At 38.3% G+C, this 24,426-nt stretch overlaps 4 protein-coding genes across 4 annotated transcripts; 3 read left to right on the forward strand and 1 right to left on the reverse strand.

Moving 5' to 3' along the window:
- Positions 1-1,048: 1,048 nt before the first annotated feature.
- On the forward strand, positions 1,049-8,197 carry ppie (peptidylprolyl isomerase E (cyclophilin E); the record flags this gene model as incomplete). The annotated part of the gene is made up of 10 exons (XM_079262744.1): positions 1,049-1,079; positions 1,503-1,601; positions 1,709-1,752; positions 2,536-2,562; positions 2,679-2,760; positions 3,043-3,146; positions 4,184-4,307; positions 5,849-6,034; positions 6,212-6,354; positions 8,038-8,197. 10 exons carry the CDS (start codon positions 1,049-1,051, stop codon positions 8,104-8,106), a joined length of 909 nt encoding a protein of 302 aa, XP_079118870.1. The 3' UTR covers positions 8,107-8,197.
- Positions 8,198-8,580: 383 nt separating this feature from the next.
- gjb10 (gap junction protein beta 10) lies at positions 8,581-10,349 on the forward strand. The gene is made up of 2 exons (XM_079262366.1): positions 8,581-8,660; positions 9,045-10,349. Exon 2 carries the CDS (start codon positions 9,140-9,142, stop codon positions 9,929-9,931), a length of 792 nt encoding a protein of 263 aa, XP_079118492.1. The 5' UTR covers positions 8,581-8,660; positions 9,045-9,139; the 3' UTR covers positions 9,932-10,349.
- Positions 10,350-14,270: 3,921 nt separating this feature from the next.
- gjb3 (gap junction protein beta 3) lies at positions 14,271-16,698 on the forward strand. Its single transcript, XM_079261989.1, has 2 exons — positions 14,271-14,408; positions 15,008-16,698. Exon 2 carries the CDS (start codon positions 15,079-15,081, stop codon positions 15,922-15,924), a length of 846 nt encoding a protein of 281 aa, XP_079118115.1. The 5' UTR covers positions 14,271-14,408; positions 15,008-15,078; the 3' UTR covers positions 15,925-16,698.
- A 1,061-nt stretch (positions 16,699-17,759) lies between these two features.
- On the reverse strand, positions 17,760-24,153 carry hmgcl (3-hydroxy-3-methylglutaryl-CoA lyase). The gene is made up of 9 exons (XM_079261864.1): positions 24,029-24,153; positions 23,723-23,806; positions 23,460-23,567; positions 23,259-23,354; positions 22,449-22,597; positions 22,291-22,354; positions 21,992-22,180; positions 19,931-20,056; positions 17,760-18,433 (listed from the first exon to the last, which is right to left on the reverse strand). The coding sequence occupies exons 1-9, from the start codon at positions 24,122-24,124 to the stop codon at positions 18,332-18,334; spliced, it is 1,014 nt and encodes a 337-aa protein (XP_079117990.1). The 5' UTR covers positions 24,125-24,153; the 3' UTR covers positions 17,760-18,331.
- Positions 24,154-24,426: the final 273 nt, after the last annotated feature.

Here is a 24,426-nt window from a genome sequence, read left to right on the forward strand (position 1 = left end):
TGTAAACGGTTTTGAATGGTCTGACGTGACACTTGGGTGCCTCTCACCTCTCTTAAACGTGCCTGGAGTTGAGTGGCATTCATCATCCGGTTTCTCAGGGCAGTGTTCACAATGTAGCGGTCATCAGCACGGGATGTGGCCAAAGGACGTCCACTTCTAGGCCTTTCTGTGACTCTTCCAGTCTCTCCATATCTCTGTTGCAACCTGCTGATGACACTCTGTGACACTCCAAGCTCAGTGGCCACTTCTGTCTGAGAACGTTCTGTTTGAAGCATCGCAATGGCAAGGGACTGTTGTTCCATTGTTAGGTGTCGTCTTGGTCTCATGATGTCAAAATGTGAACAGCATGATGAGGACAACTGTTTAAACACCAGCTCTAATTGAACCAGGACATTTATTGGTCAATTCAAGGATCACACACCTGCCGTGATTTTTGCCGTTAAGCTCCTTGTTAGAGAACAGCAACTTGTGCTAAATTTATTGAAACATTTAACAGTTGGACATGTGCATTTAAAAGCTTAGAGAAGATCACATTAAGTTCACCTGTACAGGTTTGAATGCATTTTAGGCTTGTTGTGAAATTTCACCCAAAAGCTGAATATCCCTAACTTTTTGTGAATAGTGTATATACACACACACACACACACACACACACACACACACACACACACACACACACACACACACACACATATTGTATGTATATATCTTTGGACGAAAGGCAGGGTACACCCTGGACAGCTCGCCAGGCCATCGCAGTAGTTTAGACTAATTGTTGAAAATTCACAGAAAATATAGCAACCATTGGAAAAGAATATAAGCTATGATCACATTAAGTGAGCATAACATTTCGCATAAAGAGAGAAATTCAAAACCACTAGACGCTTGAGTATTTAACCACCAGACTAACTTCAGGGGATGCAGAAAGTGTGGTGACAGACTTGGCCAGCAGGGGTCGCTACATATATTTAACCAAACTGAAGAGGCGGGCTTTACATTCTATCAACCAATCAGCGACCGGAGAGTAAGTTGAAAGGTTAACTCCAATATGGCGGCTAATAAACGAGTCCTGTATGTCGGTGAGTTAGACTACTTTTTATTTTAATGCATGTTTTTTTTTTATTTACAGTAATTACATAACGCCAATATGAAAATAGCACTTTTTAAAATGTATCATATTGAACGTAGTTATATGTAAATTAAGAGCATGTAATGAATTTAAATGGCACATTTTAGAGTTAAATCGCCGGTAAAATGCGAAACATTTTATATTTGCTTAAATTAACAAAGATCACACAGATTCTCTATAACTTTATGACAAAGTCCTGTGAATTGGACTGAAAATGGACAACTACCAAAAATGATCGTATTAGTAATCACTGGGTCGTAAACGCAACTTGTTTGTTATCCTTCCTGATAGATCTGAGAATATAGATTATTATTAATTTTACAGCCAACAAGGCCCATCTGACATGTGTATCTACTCTGTGTGTTTCTACCAGGTGGTTTGGCAGAAGAAGTGGATGAAAAGGTGTTACATGCAGCGTTTATTCCGTTTGGAGACATTACAGATATCCAAATACCGCTGGACTATGAAACAGGTATGAGAAATGGTTTTACTGGTTTGTGTTATTTAGATTAAAATGATCTTTGGTGTTTAATAATCTCCAAGTAACCTTGTTATAAATCTCTTGTGTTTATTTTGCAGAAAAGCACAGGGGATTTGCATTCATTGAATTTGAGCTTGGAGAGGTATGTCTGGGCCACCCATAGTGTCAAATGTTGACATATACATTTTTTTAATAACAGCATTTTGTTTTATATACAGTTGTGCTCATATTTATTCATACCCTTTCATAAAAGAAAAGGCTGAATTTACAACAGTCACTCAAATAACTGGAGACTTAAAAAATGAACAATAACTAAAAATTTGCAAAAATATAATTTAGAAATATAAGACACTTTTTTTCATTTATTTGAGTTGAAGAAAGAAAGGAAAAACAAACAAACAAACAAACAAATTGGTCCTGGACAAATTAGTGCACTTCTGTTGAACAGTGGGACAAAATACCTGTCAACAGGTACAGAAGTGGGACTGAGAGGAACAGAAAACACCTGACTGGAGCGGAAACATTAAAGGGTTGTTAAACAAAATATTAGTTTATGAGTTATGTAATATGTAATAAATTATCTTATTTGTTTGCTTTTTAAAAAAATATTTCTATTGAACCAGAATTAGAAAATAATGTAATGATTTTCATACATTTTTTATTTATTACTTTCATCAATTTCAGCTTATTTTACAGGCAGCTATTTTTTTCCTTCTTTAATAAAAAGGTATGAATTAGTATGAGCACAACTGTACGTATATAGTGAAAAGACACCTCATCAGCAGGGCTGATTTAATTAACCAAATGGCTTAATTGTTTAAATAAAGTTAACATTGTGTTTTTAAATTAAGTAAAGCAGGGTTAATATCTCTAAAATCTTAGATTTGCCTAATTTGTCACTTATTATTGGCTGCTTCTTCCACAGGATGCTGCAGCAGCCATCGATAACATGGTGAGTGGTTTACATGGCTGCTTTGCTAGTTAGATTTTACGCTTATGTCTGGGTAAGTCCTCATTGTTTAACGTGACTGTTCAGAAGTAATGTTTTGTTTTCCATGTCTCCACTAGAATGAGTCGGAACTTTTTGGGCGAACGATCCGTGTTAATATTGCCAAACCGATGAGAATAAAGGAGGGTTCATCTCGACCAGGTGCTTGAGTAATATTTGCGTAGTAATCACTTTTTAGAGCAGGGGTGTCCAGAGTTGGTCTTTAAGGGCTGCTGTCTCGGATGTCTTAGAAGTTTGCTGCTGCAGCACACATGAAGTGGATTATTGGTTCAACAGATTTGGGCAGAGCTTCACAACAAGCCCTCGAGGAGAGCTATTTAATTTTTATCATGTGGCCCTTGAGAACCAGAGCTGGACACCTCTGGCCTAGACTCTGCTTCTACATATTACATGTTTCTAACTTTAAACGTGTCATCCCCCAAGTGTGGTCGGATGATGACTGGTTGAAGAAATTCTCAGGGAAGACCCTGGAAGAAGCTGAAGCAGAGGCCGCAGCTGGAGAAACAAACAAGACAGCAGCACAGGAGGTAAGATGACTTTCTCCTTTCCTGAACTGTTTCACATGTGGAATTGTCTCAGGGAGACACTGAACTCCAAATAGTGGAAGACGACTGGCGCGTGCTGTGAGTTCAAGGGTTCGGTAGATAAGCAGTCGCAAGTTGCGACAGGCACACAAATGTGTAGGCAGGTAAGTGTCTACTTAATTTAACACAATCAAGATCATAGAGACCGTTAAAAAAACTTGCAAATTTAACTAAATAATTCAATAGCAGTCCCCAGACTATTATTTAACTTAGTCATCACAATCATATGTTGATGTTTTTCATTGAAAAAAAGACAGATGATTGTTTAAGCCTCTCGAGCAGGCTACATCTCTCCCAGTGAGCACGTCAACCAACTTTCAGAACGAAGCATCAATTCACTAATTCTTTGTGAACGTACTGAGACTGTTAGCAGTAACAGAAAAAGGTAGCGCAGCTATGTGCCTTTTTACATAAATAATTTTTATATGAGGAAACTGACTGCGCATGTGCAAATACATTGCAATGATGTGAGATGAAAAGGCAGAGTAGCACTGTGCCTTTTTACATAAATAATTTTATTTGTGGAAACTGAGTAGCACTGTGCCTTTAATAGAGGGTACAGCCTTAACTATCAGACAGTGAGTTGTGTAGCTTCTCTGTCTGGCCAGGAGGAGGCGCTGTTGAGTCATTTCTATTGAGCTATGAAAAGCACTAAATGGCATCACTTTGAAATCGATAGGTACTACAGGCTGTAGGAAATCATCTGAATGACTGTAATAAAAAATTATTATAAAAGAAAGTGAAAAATATATAAACTAATTCTGAAAATGGAATGATTCCATTCATTTCTTTCTGCCTTTAGTAGGCGCCACGTACTCTGACTGCACACCACTGGAGGCCTGATATCTTGTGGCAGCTCTGCAGCCAGTAGTGGGTTTGAATAAATGAGAGTGAATCGGTAGATGGGGAGATTCTATACTAGCGCAGATTATTTACCATTTGTGACTCCTTGATTCTGAGATTTTGATTCATCTTTGCAGGCTGAGCCACCTGCTAAAAAGAGCAGAGTAAATCCTCAGGTCTACATGGACATTAAGATCGGCAACAAGCCTGCCGGGAGACTACGTTTTCTACTTCGGGCTGACATTGTTCCCATGACGGCAGGTCTGCACATTTTACTGTTAACCATCAGACATCACACTCATGCCTCATCTTGTTGAGTAAAGGAGCAAAAATGAACAACAGAATAGGAGCTTTTTCGTAAAATCATAAAGAAATCTTTTAGTCTGCCTCAAATTTAATTTTTATGGTTTGTTTTAAACTAAATGACAGAAGCATTGTTAGACCTGGTACTCCTGTGTTGTGCCACTGATATCTATTAATGGTTTCTATGCCTTATCAGTAAGAGCTTTCTAATGATAAGATAATATGAACATGCTCTAAAACAGAGGTGGGCAACTCCGGTCCTCTATGGCCGCAATCCTGCAAGTGTTGGGAGTTTCCCTACTGGAATACACTTTACTCAAATCAATGGGTAAGTAGAAGACTTGTGCAGAGTTTAATTTAACAATCTGCACAAGTCTGCCAATAAGTCTGATATGTTTCAGGTGTGTGTGTCAGCAGGAATACTCTCAATACTTGCAGGACTTCAACCCTCGAGGATCGGTGTTGCTCACCCCTGTCATAAATATACATTCAGTCAAATTTTGATATTTTTAGGTTGGACCTCTAATTAGTTTGAGGTTTAAATGATTCTTGTCACTGAATAATCTTGTAAAAACTACTGTCTGTCTTCATGCTCCTTCATGCTCTTTTACAAAATCCACATCCAATTAGAAGTCAAATAATGAGATGGATATTCTTTTACACTGAAATATAGTTGTTTAGCTTCTTTAGCATGCTTCTTTATCTACATTACAAACCTTTACAATTCACATATATGTGGTTATTTTCCAGCATTTGTGTGAACCTTGTGTTTCTGAAAACACATTTTTGTTTTTTATTCATATAAAGCTTCTTTTGCATTAAATTTCTAATCTGATAAACAGGGCACATAAATTAAGTTATTAGCTTGGTCAATTTTGTGTTTATCTCTCTTTTTTTTTTTTTTTTTTTTTAAATTAAAAAGCCTTTTCCATTAAACATAGGATAAATTGAACTGCAAATCTTCAAATGTTTTTTGGTTCATTTTTTAATTTCATTTTATGTTTTTTAAAAGTTTTTTTTTTAAGAAGCACTAATTAAAAGTTTCATTCAAATCTACACTCTAAAGGCTTCACAGACAAAAACACCTCTGACTTTTTTTTGTCTTTGAGAAACTGCAGACCTAAACCTGAATGTAAAATAAGTAAAACTCAGTCTGATGCTTGGTGCACTGTACTCCAGTTTGAATTTACCAAGTTCAAAGATCTTGCAGTGATATTTGAGTGGGTACAATCCCCACAGTAAACAACTGGAATCAGACAAAAAACATACAGGTGTGAATCCAAGTTACTTTGTCTGTCTCGGTACAAACAGCCTGTCTAATGTTTAACATGATGCCAAATACCAGCATGGATGTGAGAAAGAAACATCACTGCAGCTGCACTGTCTTCACTTTACTGTTTTTAGTGTTTTTTTTTTTTTTTTACTGTTTTAAAAACCACATTTTTTAGAATAATCCTAATAGAAAAATAATCAATTCTTACATCTTCTATTTTCATTAGAGAACTTCCGCTGCCTGTGTACGCATGAAAAGGGATTTGGGTACAAGGGCAGCAGCTTCCATCGCATCATTCCTCAGTTCATGTGCCAAGGAGGGGACTTCACCAACCATAACGGCACCGGCGGGAAATCCATCTATGGCCGGAAGTTTGATGATGAGAACTTTGTCCTCAAACACACCGCTCCAGGTGAGGTGTGTGTGTGTGTGTGTGTGTGTGTGTGTGTGTGTGTGTGTGTGTGTGTGTGTGTGTGTGTGTGTGTGTGTGTGTGTGTGTGTGTGTGTGTGTGTGTGAGAACCTCACGATTTCACATTGCAAGAAAATCTTTTGGGCTCATTGTCTGTTTTTTATTTCTTGCACATACAGGACAGCTGTCTATGGCCAACTCTGGGTCAAACACTAATGGCTCCCAGTTCTTCATCACCACTGACAAAACAGACTGGTTGGATGGGAAACATGTGGTCTTTGGAGACCTGGTGGAGGGCATGGATGTGCTCCGAGCAATGGAGGTATGGTGGCAAAATGAATGTCTAAGGACCTGTCGTTTCAGAAGACTTTAGATGTTTGGAATGAAACATGCAGGGCACCTTAATGGCAACTAAAGCTTCTCACATCCTCCATGAGAACCAAGAGGAAATGTTCTTGAGAAGAAAATGACGTCATTTTGTTCTCGCAGACGTGTTTGAAGACAGTTCTCGACACGTCAGGCTCGCAGAAGTTTTTTCTTTTTTCTTGGCTCTGAGAAGTATTGTGTGATTGGTCGAACATTTGAGGTGGGCGTGGTTAACACAGAAAGGCATGTAGCGAACAGTTGCCACTTCCACATTTTTCCTGTTGCAGGTAAAACCGATTGTTTTGATAAAACAACTGATCGAGGTGGTGAGAAAGTGCGAACACTTTTCTTGTCTCGTGTACAACCCACCCTGCCGCGGACGAAGTTGCTCGTTAAATATGAAATAACCGGGTTCATTGCACATAAAGCAGACATCGCTACCCGCAGTGATCCCTCCCCGCTGCAGACAAAGCTTCTCGTGGCGTATGAATGGACCTGACAAAAAATATTTTTTTTTCTTGTTCTTGCAGCGTGGAGAGCAGGAACAAAGTTATTGCTTCTCGTGGAGGATGTAACAAGCTTGAGATCTTTGTCCGAGTTAACAACAGTCATATCAAGCTATGTGATCTGAGAGGCATTATCTTTTCACCACCTCAGTCACAGTTACACCCTACCAGAGTTCAGATGATATCTTGCAACACAGTCGATTAACAATGTACATTGTTGACACCAGCGTCACCCGATCCGTTAGTAGTTGTCATGAGCAGCTTTGAGTTTGATTTTTTCTCGTGTTCTCCTTTGGCCTCTTTTTTTTTTTAATTAATTTTTTTTTACTTCTTCTATGCATCCCTTTTTAACATTTCATAGTAAGAAATAATTATTATATAATTAGCATCCACTGAATAATATATATATATATATATATATATATATATATATATATATATATATATATATATATATATAATATATATATATATATGTATATTTACATTTTTATAATTTTTTTAAATTTATTTTTTATTTATTATTCAGTGGATGCAAATTATATCATAATTATTTCTTTTATATATATATATATATATATATATAAATAAGTTATAGTTTAGCCCTTGACTCCTGTTGTCACAAACAAACTGGTCTTTTTCATCAAATTGATTTATTTTATCCAGGTGTTTTATTATTTTATATCCATCTGTTTTTTTTTTTATCCTGTTGTTTTGTTTTTTTTAAGGTGCTTTTACATGGTTATAGCCATGCTGGAACAGAAGTAGTTATGTGGCAATAACAAGCATTCTTTTTCTAGATGTAATTGAATAATTGATCTTGTTATTGCAAACGGTTTCAGTATTTTCTGAACCAAAGAGGGTCGAACAGAATAGTGCATTCTTGCTTCGGATTATCTTTGACAGTCTGACCAACTGCAGCAATTAAATAAGGTGCTAACTGCTCTTTTTTTTTAATCAGATAGTTGTTTACACATATTAGGTTGCTTATTGCAGATCTGGCAACAGACATGGAAATTCTCCACTGCACTCTTCATTTACTCCATGAAAGAAAATATCACTCAATGAAAACTTATTAAATTTAAATGCAACCAGTTTTTAATCATACGAATTACTCTGTTTTCTTTCTGCAGGCGCAGGGAACAAAAGATGGGAAGCCGAAGCAGAAAGTGATAATCTCAGACTGTGGAGAATATGTGTGAATAGAGTATTAAATGCTATTTGTGCAGGCAAATGTTGCCTGAGAGAAATGTTTGTTCATTGTCCTTTTTACTTTGAATTTTCTGCCATGTAAATACTTCAATAAACACATTTTTCTAAAGAAGTCGGTTTATTTATTTTTTCCAGTGCAAATGATGCTAAACTATTCTGCTGACTTCTGGTTCAGACTACAGATAAGAAAAGGCCAGTTAAATTGATGAACACACCGTTTGTTGTGTTCATATCAACCTATAACGTGAGATCAGAATGGGGGGGAAACATGTAGCAGAGGTTTATTTTGGTTATGTTTGGATCCAGATGGGAATAATGTGCCCTTTCAGCGACACTATCGTGGCATGTATTTGGTAAAACAGGTTTTAGGATTTAGGTAGCGGAACGACCACACCTGGGCATGTTGAGTTGGAAAAAAAGGGGGTGACGTGAAAGGCAGCTCCACCCATTTCCACTCCCATTCTGTTGGGAAACGTTCTCGGAGCTTCATCGTTGATCATCCCTAAAACTTTCAGGCTTGAACCACATTTACTGCGTCGGAGCTGTAAGTATTTAAATCGATCCGGACTAGAAATAAGCAGATAGTAAAGCCACTTTTAGTCGATACGTATTAAAATGTCGGTAATTTGAATGCGCGTAATTACGCACGGAGTTAACAAACTTTGCAGCCGTGGCGCTGTCTTTGGAGAGCGAAGCGCTGATTTTGTGTGTGAGTTTTCGGATGCATACCTGTGCTGCTCTTTATGAAAAGTTGTTGCTTTAAAAGAAAAACTTTTAAATTGTAGGAGAGAACAAGTCTTTTCCGTTCTGATTTTACGCGTAGTTATACATTTTGACCGTAGCTGTAAAATTTAGTGAAATGTTTCTTTGTCTCTCTCTCTCTCTTTAAAAACATCTAATTAGGCTGTATTTTCTTTTTCTTTTTAAGGCAGGCAGATACCCGAAGTCTCCCTGTGCCATTTCAGCCAGATAGTCTGTCTTCTGTCAGCAGGAAGAGTAGACAGATTGTGAACAAACCTCGCCATGAACTGGGCATTCCTCCAGGGCCTCCTCAGTGGGGTGAACAATTACTCTACAGCTTTTGGCAGAGTGTGGCTCTCCATTGTTTTCCTCTTCAGAATCATGGTGTTTGTTGTGGCAGCGGAGAAGGTGTGGGGAGATGAACAGAAAGACTTTAAATGCAACACAGCCCAACCTGGATGTCACAACGTCTGCTATGACTATTTCTTTCCCGTGTCCCATGTCAGGCTGTGGGCCCTGCAGCTCATATTCGTCACATGCCCCTCACTCCTGGTGGTGATGCATGTGGCCTACAGAGAGGAGAGGGAAAGAAAACACCGGCTCAAGTTTGGGGAAAACTGTAAACGTCTCTATCAAAACACAGGCAAAAAGCGTGGAGGGCTTTGGTGGACCTACGTCTTCTCACTTCTCTTCAAAATAGGTGTGGACGCCACCTTTGTCTACCTCCTCTACCACATCTATGAGGGATATGATTTCCCATCGCTCATTAAGTGTGAACAGAAGCCCTGTCCCAACAAGGTGGACTGCTTCATCGCTCGGCCTACTGAGAAGAGAATTTTCGCCATCTTCATGGTGGTCAGCAGCTTGACCTGCATCCTCCTCTCCATCTTTGAAATCCTCTACCTGGTTTGCAAACGCTGCCACGAGTGTTTCTCTGAAGCCCATGACTCTCGTAATGCCATGACCACCACAATATCTGGTGCAAGCTACCTGATGGAGTCAACCACTGAAAAGCTGGCTGGCAAAAAGACCCCTGAAACCCCTGCACCCTCGTACTGCATCGTTGTGTCTTGACATACTGAAGCAAAGACTTCATGGGAAAACAAAAACCAGGAAAAGGAAAGTTGTCAACTTTCTCAAAAGACTTGAACAGAATATTTCACAGAGGCCAAGCTACTGTCATTTTAATCCCTTACTGCCAGAAAATTAAAAATTGTAATTAAAGTGTCATAAATATTTAATGATCTCTATATTGCTGATATTTAATGTGATTCTTCTCAGCTGAAGTATTACATTCCTCGCAACAACAGTGACAGATAATAAAAAGCAAATGGATGTGCTGCAGTGTCTGAATTGGCCTTGGCGTCAAAAGTATGAGTCAGTTCGTGGTTTGGCGAGTTCTACAAACACATGTGGTTCTCTGTGTAAGATTTTCCCTGTGTTCAAGCCAAGCCTCGAAGTGGTTAGTTCAGGCTTTACTGAGTCTTAAACCCTTCTCTCTAATGGTCGGATCAGACTCTGAATGCTGTACTTATGTATTTTTCCAAATGGTTTGGTTTTGGTTGATTTTTATTTTTTGTATCTGTGTATCAAAAGTGCAAAAAAGTGGAAATGTTTGCAGATTGTGTTTTATACAGAAAGAAGATGAGCATGTTTTACAGTGTTGTGGTGCATATTTGTTAATATTCTTTTAATAAATACTATTTTTTATCTTTTGGAAATGTTTATTTTTTAATGACAAACTATATAATTTTGAGAGGTTCAAACAAAGTTGTAAATAACATATTACTTTTCTTGCCATGAACATATAATAAACAAAATTTTGAGAGAGAAAATGAAGCTAAGAACAGTGTTTGAACTAAGATCTTACACTTTCTTCCTCCTGAGAAATTTTCTGTTCCATGAAACTGTTTAATCAGTTTAATCAGTTTCATGAAGCACTTCCTTTCCTTCCCTTTTGCCACACACGTTCTGTTGCCATGAGCAGAGGTTGTGGTGTTTAGGTTGATTATTGGTGCTAAAAGAAAGGCCGAGGAGAAACCTCCCACTCCTTGGTTTGATTCATCTGTGCTGACGGCAACTCCACCCAGGGCAGGAATTTGCAAGTCTGAGTCGAGCTACTGAATTGCAAATTGCAGTATTTGAACTGTTACATGCCACTAGAGAAATCCAGAGAGAGTTGAAAGGCTTTCTTTTTTTTTTTCTCTGTGTTTGCTCTGCTAAGGCATTGAAATACTTGTATTTACATTTACCTTGGCACCACCACTCACTGTACAGAGAGATATTGTTAAACTCGACCAGCCAAATATGTTTCCACAAACAATGATGGCGTGATCTGCAGGCCCCTTTGCTGATTCACTTGGGACCATTAAAGTCTCTTTCAGTCATTGTTTCCAGTTATATCTGTTAAGTTAGCTGTGTGGATTTATTGTTTTGGTAACATTCAGGAAACATAACATGCTAAGTTCCTATTACTTGTCCGGCAGCAAAGAAATATAGAAATACTTTTAGATGTCAGAATAGAGCACAATCTCTGACATATCTTCTTCTATTTGACAATAAAAAAAAATCTTCACTGGAATTTGTTTCAGACATGAACAAAGATTTGTGGAACCACAAAGACAGCAATGGTGAACCAACATGGATCACCAGTAAGATGTGATAGTAATCTGCAAATCCTCAGAGGTTTCAAGTGACAGTCCACCACCAGAACACAACGCAACAATACTATGTGTAGCAGAGCAACAAAACAATAAGGATCCCTCTTTAAAGTTTACTAAAGATCTTGTTGTTGCTGTAAAACATATTAAGTGTATAGATAAAACATGAAACATGGCATACCAGCTTCATCTAAAGTGTGGCACATGCTAACGAAGGCGTCACGACTGAAACCATTCAGCTGAGGACAAAGACACTCAGTTTTTTGGAAGAATTTGCATGAATTCTTCCCAATCGCATATGAAGAAGAATGAATAATTCAGATCATGGTTGGATTTTTACCCTTCAGGTCTGACTGACTGATGGGGAATTTACCCTCTCCTTGCATCATGCTTCCCTTTAAAATCCTTCAGGTCTTGCTGATCAGTGGTTGAGCTCTATCCTGTGAGTGCTTGACCAGTTTGTCTGACATGGGATGTTGTGCTCATGTGAATTCAGGTGTGCGTAGTGGTTTAACAGACTAGGGAGGGATATCAAGGCGGCATTCTGTGTGGTTTGGTGAAGCTGCATCTCACCACCTCTGTTTGTTCCAGTTTGATGTCTCCTTTGTCGGTAATATATACACAATGGTCATAAGTGTGCATAAATATTTAGACACAGATGGTCTACTGAATTCTTGGATCATCATCTTGTCCTTGTATAACCCTGCATGTAAATAAGAGGAAGTGAGTTATTGGCTAAAGCGTGTCTTATCACTCTGTTCTGTGGTTCAAGATATTCAGCTGATTTAAACTTTTTCAGTAGCAGAATGACTGCACATACGTGCTTGGCTGCATTCACTAAACAGACCTTACCATTAGGTTACTTATATCAGGATTCTGTCAGATTTTGCTGCAGTTATTTAATAAAGATTTTTTTTTTTATTAACACAGAAAAAGAAAAAAAAAACAAACAAAGAAAACAAGGGCCTGCCTCTGCGCTTGTTGAGGAACAAGGAAAAAGGAACTTTGAGAATGATCCGGTGATAAACATGTGACCCTTTTTTTTTTCTCTGGATCATCGCATCTTTTTTTTTTTTTTTTTTTTCTCCTCTGGTACATTTCCTTCCTTCTACAGAGCCAGCAGTGAAAACTTGTGAACACTTGTTTGTCCTGTTTTGTTGTCGAGACTTGCCTTTGGTAAAAGTTGAGTCATGTTGTGTGCAATCCTCCAGGCGTGTCCCCAGCTGCCAGGAGCAGTCCTTTGTCTGCAGCCCCGGACCACTGTTTTTCACCTCTGTCCCACCTTTTACATTTTATTCTTGTCCACTGAAATGCTGTAAATATGGAAAGTGTATGTGATGCCTTGGCATGTTGGAGCTAAATCCTGCATGCAAATTCCCTGAAAAGCACAGCTGCAGTATTATTCCAGGAGGCAAAGGGTAGAAGTATAACTAAATATCGGGAGGTGCTCATGTTTTACCAGCTTTCATATTCTAATCTTGCCCATCCCCACACCCCTTTCTCTCTTTCTTTCACCATTTGGGCTTGGTAAGAAGTTGTCACAAATGCGAGATTTAATGGAGTCTATTAAGACACCAGACAGAACAAAAAAAAAAAACCTGATTTGTTAGACATTCGACATACTCTGTCTTATATAATGTTAAAACGTTCAAACACAGGATTCAATAGCTATTACTGTCCTGCAAAAACTGGGAGGTATAGCAGTAATATAAAGCAAGCAAAAGCATTTCTCTGGGTTTGAATTAATCTTCAAATGTTGTCCAATTGTTTTTCTTTAGAAAAGAAATAGTAATGATATTTCTTTTTTTTTTTTATCTATAAAAGAAAAACAAGCACGGCTATAGAAGAAGCAACTGATCTAACAATAAGGATGGGCTTGAGAACCCAGGGGATTTGTGATTTGTGTCAGTGTTATCTGAGCAGGACTAATGTTTGAAAAAGATAAAAGGAAATATAATACTTTTTTTTTCTTAGCATCACATTATAAAAGCATTAAATCAGTGGTAGAAACTATGAAACTAACTAAAATGAAAATAGGAAAAATGAACAGTTGCAAGTGAGCTTGCACAGCTCAATAACATACATAATATGCCCCTACATCCCTAAAACTAGACGTTATGTTTTTATGAGCTTGTGAGAGGAAAACAAATTCGAGGACATGCACAAAAAAACAAAACATTATTGGTTACACACCTTAAGGTGTGTCTGCACTTTGCGTGTTCTGTAAAGAACTTGGAAACAAGTTGAAACAAGAAGGGAATTTTCTTCCTGGAAACATGGAAACAATAAATCCAATGCCTCAAAACACCTTGAGAGAAATCCAAACGCAGCTTTTGGAAATGCTTTGTTTAGTTAAACTAAGTCAGATCGATCTTGTCATGGAGTTTTTTGGTCCCTGAATGTGAGGACAATAAATACTTTTTAATTCGCTCTTTCATCGTGGAATCAAAGTAAATCTCTTACTCATGTTGTTACTGCAGTTCCGTGTTTACCAGAGAGAGACATAAACATTTCTTCACCATTAAAGCAGTTTGGTTTGGCCATTTGGTTCCTTGCTAGTCTGTTAGTTCCTAAACTTTTATCGCAACCTTTATGAAATGACCTGGTAATGTACCTTTCCAGGGTTTATAACATATTTAACCAACTTTCTTTCTGATGGTGGCGTGCGGAGGCAGAGAGAGGGAGGGAGACTGTAACATCTGGGGCAGCTCTGGTCTTTCTGCTTTAACCACACCCACAGGCGCATTTCTCCACTCTGCGCTCTCAGACCTGCCGACAGAACCGCAAACTGTGCGTTAAAATATCAACACTACTGTAAAGAAAGAAGAAATCAAGTTTACACTTCGGTACTGGTGATTCTTTTGAATAGCTATGGATCAATAAATTTCAGGGTAAGTGAAAAGAAAATCTTAATCAAACCTTGATGTGTGTTTTTCTTTGCGCTGCCGCCGGTTGGAGCTGAAAGCGCTTGTTAATGCTGGTTTGTTGACTTACACTGAACAGCTTCTTAAACGATTTTATTTAATCATTTGTGGTTATCAGTGGCGAAATGTGAGGAGAGAACCAGACTTGCCACGAAAGCACATCAGAATAACGCAAATCGTACTTGCGCAAAAGCCTGGTTTACCCTTTCAGCGCGTAAAGATCAGAGTAAACTACTCCTAAATGGCTAACAGCCATTTAGTAGACTCACTATGGAAGGGTGGTGATTTTTACTTTGTTTTTTTTAAATAAGGTTTTTAACAAAAAGTACAGTAAATACAGAATAGTGTGTGTGTTGGTTCAACTTCTTTTGTGAAGACTGGCTCCAGGCCTACTCGTAACTGCTGTGGTGAGATGTTCCCAGTATTTTCACAAGTTTATTTATTTAATCGGTGTTAGAATACGAGTTTATCATAACAGCTGCACTTATAATAATAGATTCAGACTGCATGAAATGATGAATTTCAGCAGGCAGTAAAATATGGCTTCCCATTTTTCATTCTTTCAGGTTTGAAGAGACATTTTTCAGGTGCAATAGAAGAATTCCAGTGAGGAGAAACTTGACTGCGACCCAAGAGCATGGACTGGAAGACCTTTCAAGCCCTCCTCAGTGGGGTGAACAGATACTCCACTGCATTTGGGCGAATATGGCTGTCGGTGGTGTTTGTATTCAGGGTGATGGTGTATGTGGTGGCAGCTGAGCGAGTCTGGGGTGATGAACAGAAGGACTTTGACTGCAACACCAAGCAGCCTGGCTGCGCCAACGTGTGCTATGACCACTTTTTCCCCATCTCACACATCCGCCTGTGGGCCCTGCAGCTCATTTTTGTCACATGCCCTTCCTTCATGGTGGTAATGCATGTGGCGTACCGTGATGACCGCGAACGCAAGCACAAGGCCAAGTACGGCGAGGACAAAAAGCTTTACGACAACACAGGCCAGAAACATGGTGGCTTGTGGTGGACCTATTTGATCAGCCTATTCGTCAAGACAGGCATCGAGGTCTCCTTCCTCTACATCCTGCACCGAATTTACGACAGCTTCTACCTGCCAAAGCTGGTCAAGTGTGAAGTGTCACCTTGCCCCAATGTTGTGGACTGCTACATCGGTCACCCCACGGAAAAGAAAGTCTTCACGTATTTCATGGTTGGAGCTTCAGCCCTCTGTATCGTTCTAAACATCTGTGAGATTATTTATCTCGTCTCAAAGCGCATTACAAGAATTGCAAACAAAATGAAAAGTCGCAATCGCAACGTGCATCATGACTACAGCGAGTCCTATAACAACTACAATATGCCCATGTCAAGAAATAACCAGAAGATGAAGCCTTCCCTGAAGAAAGACTACGAAAACTCATTAAAACCATCTTCACTCAAACTTGATAAGAGCATGAGGGCTTCAGCTCCTAACCTGTTGACTGCTTAATCATTTTACTGAAATGAGACCAATGATCAAGCCCTCAGCAGTGCCCAGGCTAGATCCCAACTATAAACCTGAACAGAACACATGAAACCCAACACAGACCCAGGTGTCAAACCGCTGTGTGCGCCAACTGGGAAGTTGACTCATCAGTACTGGATTCATCATGTGCCACCTCCTGATCATATCTAATACTCATAGGGAAATCGCTTGAACTTTGGTTTCCAAGTCAACTCCCAGAATATGAACAAACCCACTATTAAAGCCAACTAGATCTGTTTATGAGGTTTGTTTTGCTTTTTTTGTTTGTATAAAAGGTCTATGAACATTTTCACCTTCACTCCATCTGGAACATTGCAGTGACAGTTCTTGGAGCCTCTCTCCAAGGGGGGGTTAAGATCACATAAGGAGGCAGGACACGCCTGGCAAAGGTATTCACTCTGCCCACAATGGTGTGACATTACTCTGTTGTTAATAAGGCGTTATGTAACACATTAAAAGTCTTTTATTTGTATTTTTATTGATTGTTATGCTCAAATCATGCCTGTCATTGTAATTTCATGCCTGTATCAGAGTAGAAACGTTAACATTTCTGATCCTTAATGTGGATGCTGCAGGATAAATAATACTTGAATGTGTGGAAATCTGCCCAAAACAAGGTTTTTATCCATTTGTCCGAGATTAAAATCAAGTTCAGGTACAAAATGTTGAAATTGTTGACACATCCCTTTGTTTATATATTCTGCAACCATATAATTAAGTGTCAGGCTTAAGCTGCTTAGCCATAAACTGTACATAGACTGTGTGTTTTGACATGCTTATACACAACCATGGCCTGATCCAAGACTACTGTTGACTTAAATACACCGAAAGGAATGTTGCTGTTTAATTCTGTGTTGGCAGAGCTGGAGAACAGCGGAAGAAGGCCTGATAGATGGATGGCTCTTCAAACCGCTTATGTGTTAGTGATTCTCACAGTCCAATGTGGGTTGCTGGTAAAGATGTCTTCTGTAATTTTTTTAGATATTTTTTGAAGAATGAATTCTGTTGTGATTTTTAATTAAACAACATAGCTGAAAGAGACATTAGATAAGTACCAAGCTAAATATCTCATTTGTTGATGGTGCATAAACACTTATTACTTTAATACCTTTAATAATAATCGTAATCCGCTGAATGCTTCCTCATCGTGAGGTTTTGGTTTATAATGATAGCTTCCAATGGAATTTGGAGAATCAGCATGACATACGGTTTTCTTGTCTGTAGTATATATAATGAAAATGTTGCAAAAGCCCAGTCAGAATCTCAGTCAGCTTGTCAGACTTGTCGATCAGGTTCTTAAAAGGTGGAGTGAAAGATGCGTCATTTAAGCAAAGTGGTTAAGTCAAGAGTTTGTTACGTTGTCCACCCTAAAATGGTCAAGAATAGCTCAAAACTGTTTTCATAAGTCAAAATATGTAGAAAATGTGTTGCCTTTATGAAAGAAATGCAACCTGGTGCTCATGTAAACACCACAAAGCTACAACAGTAAGCAACATGAAAACCACTGACAGAAGAGATGATATCTCTGTCCCTCTTGTTAACAAAGCTGCTCTGCTGGGGAAACCTGCAACCTATAATTCACATGCATGTTACCAGGACTCTCACAACCTGCCCTACAAGATAATGCTTCAAAGAACAAAGAGTCTGATGTGTGCGCATTCCCTCCCTCATCTCTAGAAATGTATCTGTGGTAAACAAGCCAAGTTCACAGAGCTGCCTTCACTTGCCTGCACTGCTAAAAAATTACAATAAGTACCACATTTTATTGTGAAACTTTTTATTTTTAAAACAATGACGATCTGTACATGTTGGATTTGAAAATAGTTTTAAAATAAATAGGCTAAAATTTCTATATATTATATATTAGAAATACAAAAAGAAAGGATTTTTTTCACATCTTTTCATCAATCAATACAGTCCCCAGGTTCATGAGGACAGATGCTCCCTGCTGCACCAAACCTTTCAAAGCCACTGATCACTGCATATTAGGGAAAAACAGAACTGAAAACAAGACTTCTGCTTTTTCTGACTTAAGGTTATGGATCCCAAAGGACATTTATTATTATTAACAAAGTGTGAGCTTGATTTAGGCCTATCCACTGCTTAGGAAGTGACATAAACACACCTTTTCAACAGGCGAGGATAGAAAGTGGTCTCTGCGCAGTTAGACTGACTTTGCATAAGGCACTATTCCAGCAATGCTTTAATTTAGTGAGTATTCAAATCAGATCTTTCACCCTAAACAAAGAAAGGAGTCAGTAACTGTTGAGAAATTTAAACATTGCTAAAATAATGAAAATTCAACACACAGAGTAGGATGTAAACACTGCAGTGTTTAGTTCATTACAAAGCAGATGGTTTGCTTTTCTGTCTACAGTTTGCAGGTAGCCTGCGCCACTTTGGAGTTGGTTTTTCTGTTGAGGGTTCGACAGATGAAAGCTCCAGCATCCATCAGCTTTGTAAGGTCCACTCCCTGAGGTGGGGGCACAAAGTCGAAGGTTTAAAATGGAAAAATTCAGGAAATAATTCACATCGTACACAATCTGATTGCCAAGCAGTAGCACCTTTTAAAAGGCAAACTGATTAACTAGCACATTCAGTTTAATGTGAGAATTTTTTCTAAATAAAGAGAGAAAGCAACGATGGGATCTTTAGTTCAGGCACTGTGTCAAATAAACAAATGTAATAATTTACAGATAATGTAAACTTCAGGGGGACTAAAGTTGTTCTTAGAGGGCTGCTGGCCTGCAAGCTTTCAATGTATTCCTGCTTCAACACACCTGACTCAAATTAAATTAATCTAACAGTGTGAACCTCAGCACAATGACTCATTAATTTGAGTCCAGTGTGTTTAAGTAGGGATACATTGAAAACCTGCACGATTGAGGCCTTCGAGGACTGGAGCAGGACACCCCTGATATACCTTAATTTCAAGTAGTGCAAAGAAATATTATTTTTTTATTTTTTTAAACAAATGCTCATTTTGATGCAGGAACAGGCTTTTAAGATAAATTAGTCTGCTGTGTTACATCATCTCTTCTTTATTATGTATTTTTTATGTATATTTAATATTCCTCTTCAGCCAAGAGGATGCAATGGTCGTAACGTTTCATAACAAAAATTAATAAAAATATTAATAGAGCGGAAAAGTTTCCTTACGTAGGCAATTGTTTTTAAAGATTTGGTGGTTTGAACAAAGTTAATATAAACTGGACTAAAGTGGATTTGTTTTAATTAGATCAATTGGAATGAATTGATTATGTCTGCAAAGTGTCTTTAGATAACTTTGTTAATTGATGATATACAAATAAAGTTTGAATGAATTTTACTGAACAGACAAGCTATGGGTCAGAATATTATACAAGAAAAAAAGCAACATAATCGGTTAATCCAACTGAAATTGTAAAAAAAATAAAAATAAAAAAATAAAATAAAATAAAATTTAAAAATTAAAAAAAAAAAAAAACTCTCAAAAGCCAACCAAGTATTCCAGATACAACAGACGTGGATCAGATATCACCATATTTCCGTCATCATTATTCTCTCATTCCAATGTAGAGACTAAGAGGTGCTGTGGCCTAGCCCATCAGCTACTAAATAAGAGGTATACCCTGGACAGGTCGGAAATCCATTGCAGGACTCAAATTTCTTCTAATTATATATTTTTTTAAACTCCAAATGTCTTTATTTTTTAACTTGTAAAAACAACGAAGGAATTAGGATGGTTATTTTAATGGTCATGTTCTGTTTAATGTAATGGTTTGTAAAGCCTGTGCAGTGATTTTCACTATCAAAATGAGTAGTTTATGGTCCAAAAGGACAAGTAAATGACAGGTTTCTTGGGGTAAAAGCACAAAAGCTGTTTTTATAATGGAAAGCACATAGATTTTCTCTGTGCATGAAAATCACTTTAGAAATAAAATTTGATTTGATTTGATATAAAAGTGATAAATAAAATGAGTTTTCTTACTGTTTGAATCCCAAGTCCATGCAGCATATAGACAACGTCTTCCGTCGCAACGTTCCCAGAAGCCCCCTGAGCATAAGGACAGCCGCCGAGTCCAGCTACTGAAGAGTCTACCACACTGATTCCCATCTGAATAAAGATAATATTCTCTATTAGATAAAATGGCAGTCATGTATATACAGTTGTCTCATATTTATTCATACCCTTTATTAAAGAAGGGGAAAAAAAGCTGCCTGTAAATAAAGCTGAAATTGACTAAAGTAATAATAAATAAAAAATTTCTGAAAATCATTACATTTTTTTTCAAATTCTGGTTCAATAGAAATATTTTTCTTAAAGTGGAACTATTATGTGCATTTCAGGCTAATTCATTTCTATTTCTGAGACCAGAAGGGCTGGCATTGATGGAGTTATTGACACAAATCGCTTTATTTACTTCAGACCGAGGCTGATCTGATCTGACCGTAGGCAAAACGAGTAGGGAAAACGAGTGGATTGAGACTCTTCCGCATTAAGCCCCGCCTCCCGACACTGCACTACATCGGGAGCGCGCACCGCAACTGCTTTCCTCGTCACTGTAACATCTCATAAACAGAAGGATTAGGCTAATATGAACTCAAAAAAAAAAACAAAAAAAAAACAATGTCAACACATAGCATACAGCCCTACATGTTGGAACCTGAATCAGACCCTGGAAACGAAGTGGAAAACAGCAACCCACAGCAACGAATGCAGCAGGATGTCTCTCTTTGGTAAACTCACCAGCCATCGTTGGAAATAACTTTATCCGACGTTTTCCACCCGCCTGATGTATTTGTACATGCCCTTGTTAACCAGTAGAAGGTAACCAATCACCGAACCTTATCCCCCGGGACGTCACAAGGATTTTGAAGTAGAAACTCTAAAACGATGCGTTTTTTGTCGCCATGGAAACCGAACACAGAGAGTGCTGGAACTCAAACTCAAACATGCGTTTAGGTGATAAAAAACAGTGCCGTTTACATGTCTGATGAGGATTCAACACTGTAACACTGTAGAAAGCTCAGAAAACTTGAAATACCATAATAGGACCCTTTTAAAGCAGCAATGCTACCGACAGACAGCAGGACTCCTCAGCTGTTCAGTGAGACATAAAAAGGTCAAGACAACCATGAAGTTACTGGATAATTGTTGGAAACAGTCCTGAGTCCATCAAACTGGACCCCCTCAATGTCATGTCTGCATCCAAATATTCCATCCGATAATATGAACAGAATCAGTGACAAGGGGAAGCCATGACAGAGTCTCTAACCTGAACTGGGTCTGACTTACTGCCTGCCATGCAGACTGAGCTCAGACACCAGCTGTACAGGGACCGAACGGCCTTTATTAGAAGGTCTAATAACGTGTACTCCTAAAGCACTTCCCACAGGACTCCCCAAGGGGACGTCACAAGGATTTTGAAGTAGAAAAAAACTCTCCAAAACGACGCGTTTTTCGTCGCCATGGAAACCGAACGGAGAGCGTGCTGGAACTCAAACTCAAACTCGCGTTTAGGTGATAAAAAACAGTGTTGTTCACATGTCTGATGAGATTCAACACTGTAACACTGTAGAAAGCTCAGAAAACTCAAAATACCATAATAGGACCCCTTTAAAAAGCAAATAAATAAGATCATTTATTACATATTACATCACTCATAAACTAATATTTTCTTGAACAATCCTTCAGTGTTTCCGCTGCAGTCAGGTTTTTTCTGTTCCTCTCAGTCAGACTTCTGCACCTGTTGACAGGTATTTTGTCCCACTGTTCAACAGAAAAATGCTCTAATTTGACCAGGACTGATTTGTTTGTTTGTTTTTTTCTTTTTCCTTTCTTAAATGAAAAAAAGTGTCTTATATTATTAAATTATATTTTTGCAAATCTTTAGTTATTGTTCCTTTTTAAGTCTCCAGTTATTTGACTGACTGTTGTAAATTCATCCTTTTCTGTAATGAAAGGGTATGAATACATATGAGCACAACTGTATAAACCAAAAATAGTCTCTTTTTTTCTTTTTTTTACATGAAGTGAAGCAAGCCTGACCTGTAAGGCTACCAGGATGTTAGCCAGAGCCTGACCATAGGTGTCATGGCAATGCACTGCTAAAGCACTGACTGGCACCTCTTTGACCACTGCTTCTAACATTTCACTCATGCTTCCAGGTGTTCCCACTCCGATTGTGTCACCAAGAGAAATCTCGTAGCAGCCCATGGCATACAGGCGCTTAGCGACCTGTGAGATGGAGACAAAGCTTGAGAGGTCACTTACCCTAGTGTCAAAAGATTATAAACAACTCTTTTCTTGGTGAGATAATGCAGAAGCTAACTTAACTTAAAACTCACATGAGCAACTTTTTCAGGTGCCACCTTGCCTTCATATGGACACCCAACAACACATGAGACGTAACTATGGAGACAAGAAACATAGATACAAGAATTAAACCACAACTCCAAATGATTTAATGGTTTACAGACAGCAGAGAGGAAACCAGAAGTCATACCCTCTAACTGGAACAGCAGCCTCTTTAGCAGCCTTCATAACCTCATCAAAACGCTGTAAACTCTCATCCACTGAGCAATTTATGTTCTTCTTGCTGAATAGCTCAGATGCAGCGCCAAATATGGCAACCTCTGAGGCGCCTGCCTTTACCTATAGTGGATAACAAAAATAAAAATAAGTGATTGATGACCGTTGGCATGGAAAAACCTAAATATGGAAAAACAGGATATTTATTTTGCTCCATTTTAAGCTGCTTTTATTCGTTTTTAAATGTCTGAATGGTGCTGCCCCGCGGTACCTCTCTGAGCTCCTCCATCCTTACAAACCCTCTCGGCCTCTCAGGTCAGTTGACCAACTACTTCTGTCTGTACCGAGGATGAAACGGAAGCTCAGAGGGGACCGGGCCCCTGCGGTGGCAGCACCTAAACTGTGGAATGAGTTTCCTTTACACTTTAGACAGGCCTCCACTATATCTGCTTTTAAATCTGTACTGAAGACCCGTTTGTTTAAGCTGGCTTTCTGCACAATAAGTTGACTTTTTAGATCTGATTTTATTTTGATTGTTTTAATTTGATTGCTTTTATATATATATATATATATATATATATATATATATATATATATTTATATATATGTTTTTTTTTTTATTATTATTTTTTTAAGTTGTCCTAATGTATGTTATTTATTCTGTTTTTTTTTAACCCCCATAATGTGGCACTTTAGTCAACATTGTTGTTTTTAAAGTGCCTTATAAATAAATTTGTATTGTATTGTATTTAATTGCTGATGTGTTAGGGTGTTTGACACTCACAGCAGCCTGGAAACCCTTGAGATTTGGAGTGAGGACTGGGTAGGACACTCCTGGTTTCTTACTAATACCATTCATCACCTCCACCTGGTCAGCCATCTGATGATTGAATGATAGAAACCAGTAAACACAGATGACAACCAGCTCCATTCATGCCACCAATGGGTGTGTCAACACTTTGCATCTGAACTGAAAGATCTTTACCTGTGGTACCCATTTAGGGGATACAAAGCTGGTTGCCTCAATAACTTGCAGTCCTGACTCTGACAACATGTCAATTAAGTTAATTTTTGCTTCTGTTGGCACGACAATCTAAGAGAGAAAACAATGAAACACCAAAATGAGACTACACATGACTCATGTTCTTACGTTGCATAATTACTGAACTATGCACCTGCTTTACAATAGCATCGATGGGTGAAGCTGTCTCTTAAAAACGAAGCAACATAGTGTTTACATTACGTTACCTTTTCATTTTGAAGACCATCTCTGGGTCCCACCTCCACTATTTTCACCTTTTCAGGAAGCGCGTGACCTGCCTTTGCGACAGCCTGAGGAAAACACGCGCACATATGGGAACAAAGAGCTAGATAAAAAAAAAAATCATTCACAAATATCCCGTTGAAGGTGAAAATCAAGAATTTCCTCCTAAAAAACAAAACAAAGCACAGAATACGCAAAGAGATACGTCACAACCACTGCACGCGCCTGCACGAGGCTCGCAGTAGAAACTAACAGGAGGTAATAAAAAAAACAAAACAAAATAAACTCACCGTCTTAATTTTCGCAGCGGAGCTAAACGTCAGAAATTGTTGACCCATTATTGGGCTAAAGGTTCTTCTAGTTACAAGCCTCACTAGGGTGGCCATGACAGTTCAGCCTCCAGTCAGACGTCACGTGATCCCAAGAACAGATAACTCATGTGGAAGCAAATATCACGTGACCGCCACCTGCTGGTGGGAAGTGAGAATTAAAAAATAAAAATAAAAAAATGACCAGACAGCAACAATAACGAAAAACAAAGCAAAAATAAATAAATAAACAAAGGAAAATAATTATTTATTTATTCGAATTGAAACTGACTGGGGTTTTTTTTTAAATTATAATTTTTTCATAAAATGAAATGGAATATCTTACAACGTCAAAAGTTCCTGAATTTTTATCCACACAA

The sequence above is a fragment of the Telmatherina bonti genome (genome assembly GCF_933228915.1).
Source record: "Telmatherina bonti genome assembly, chromosome: 22".
In the NCBI taxonomy this organism is placed as follows: Eukaryota; Metazoa; Chordata; class Actinopteri; order Atheriniformes; family Telmatherinidae; genus Telmatherina; species Telmatherina bonti.

Coding starts and splice junctions, on each gene's coding strand:
- gjb10 (XM_079262366.1), top strand. CDS start 9,140: ATGAACTGGGCATTCCTCCAGGGCCTCCTCAGTGGGGTGAACAATTAC.
- gjb3 (XM_079261989.1), top strand. CDS start 15,079: ATGGACTGGAAGACCTTTCAAGCCCTCCTCAGTGGGGTGAACAGATAC.
- hmgcl (XM_079261864.1), bottom strand. CDS start 24,124: ATGGCCACCCTAGTGAGGCTTGTAACTAGAAGAACCTTTAGCCCAATA. Junction 22,355..22,448: donor GCTGCTGTTCCAGTTAGAGG/GTATGACTTCTG, acceptor TTGTCTCCATAG/TTACGTCTCATGTGTTGTTG. Junction 18,434..19,930: donor ATGGACTTGGGATTCAAACA/GTAAGAAAACTC, acceptor CCCCCACCTCAG/GGAGTGGACCTTACAAAGCT.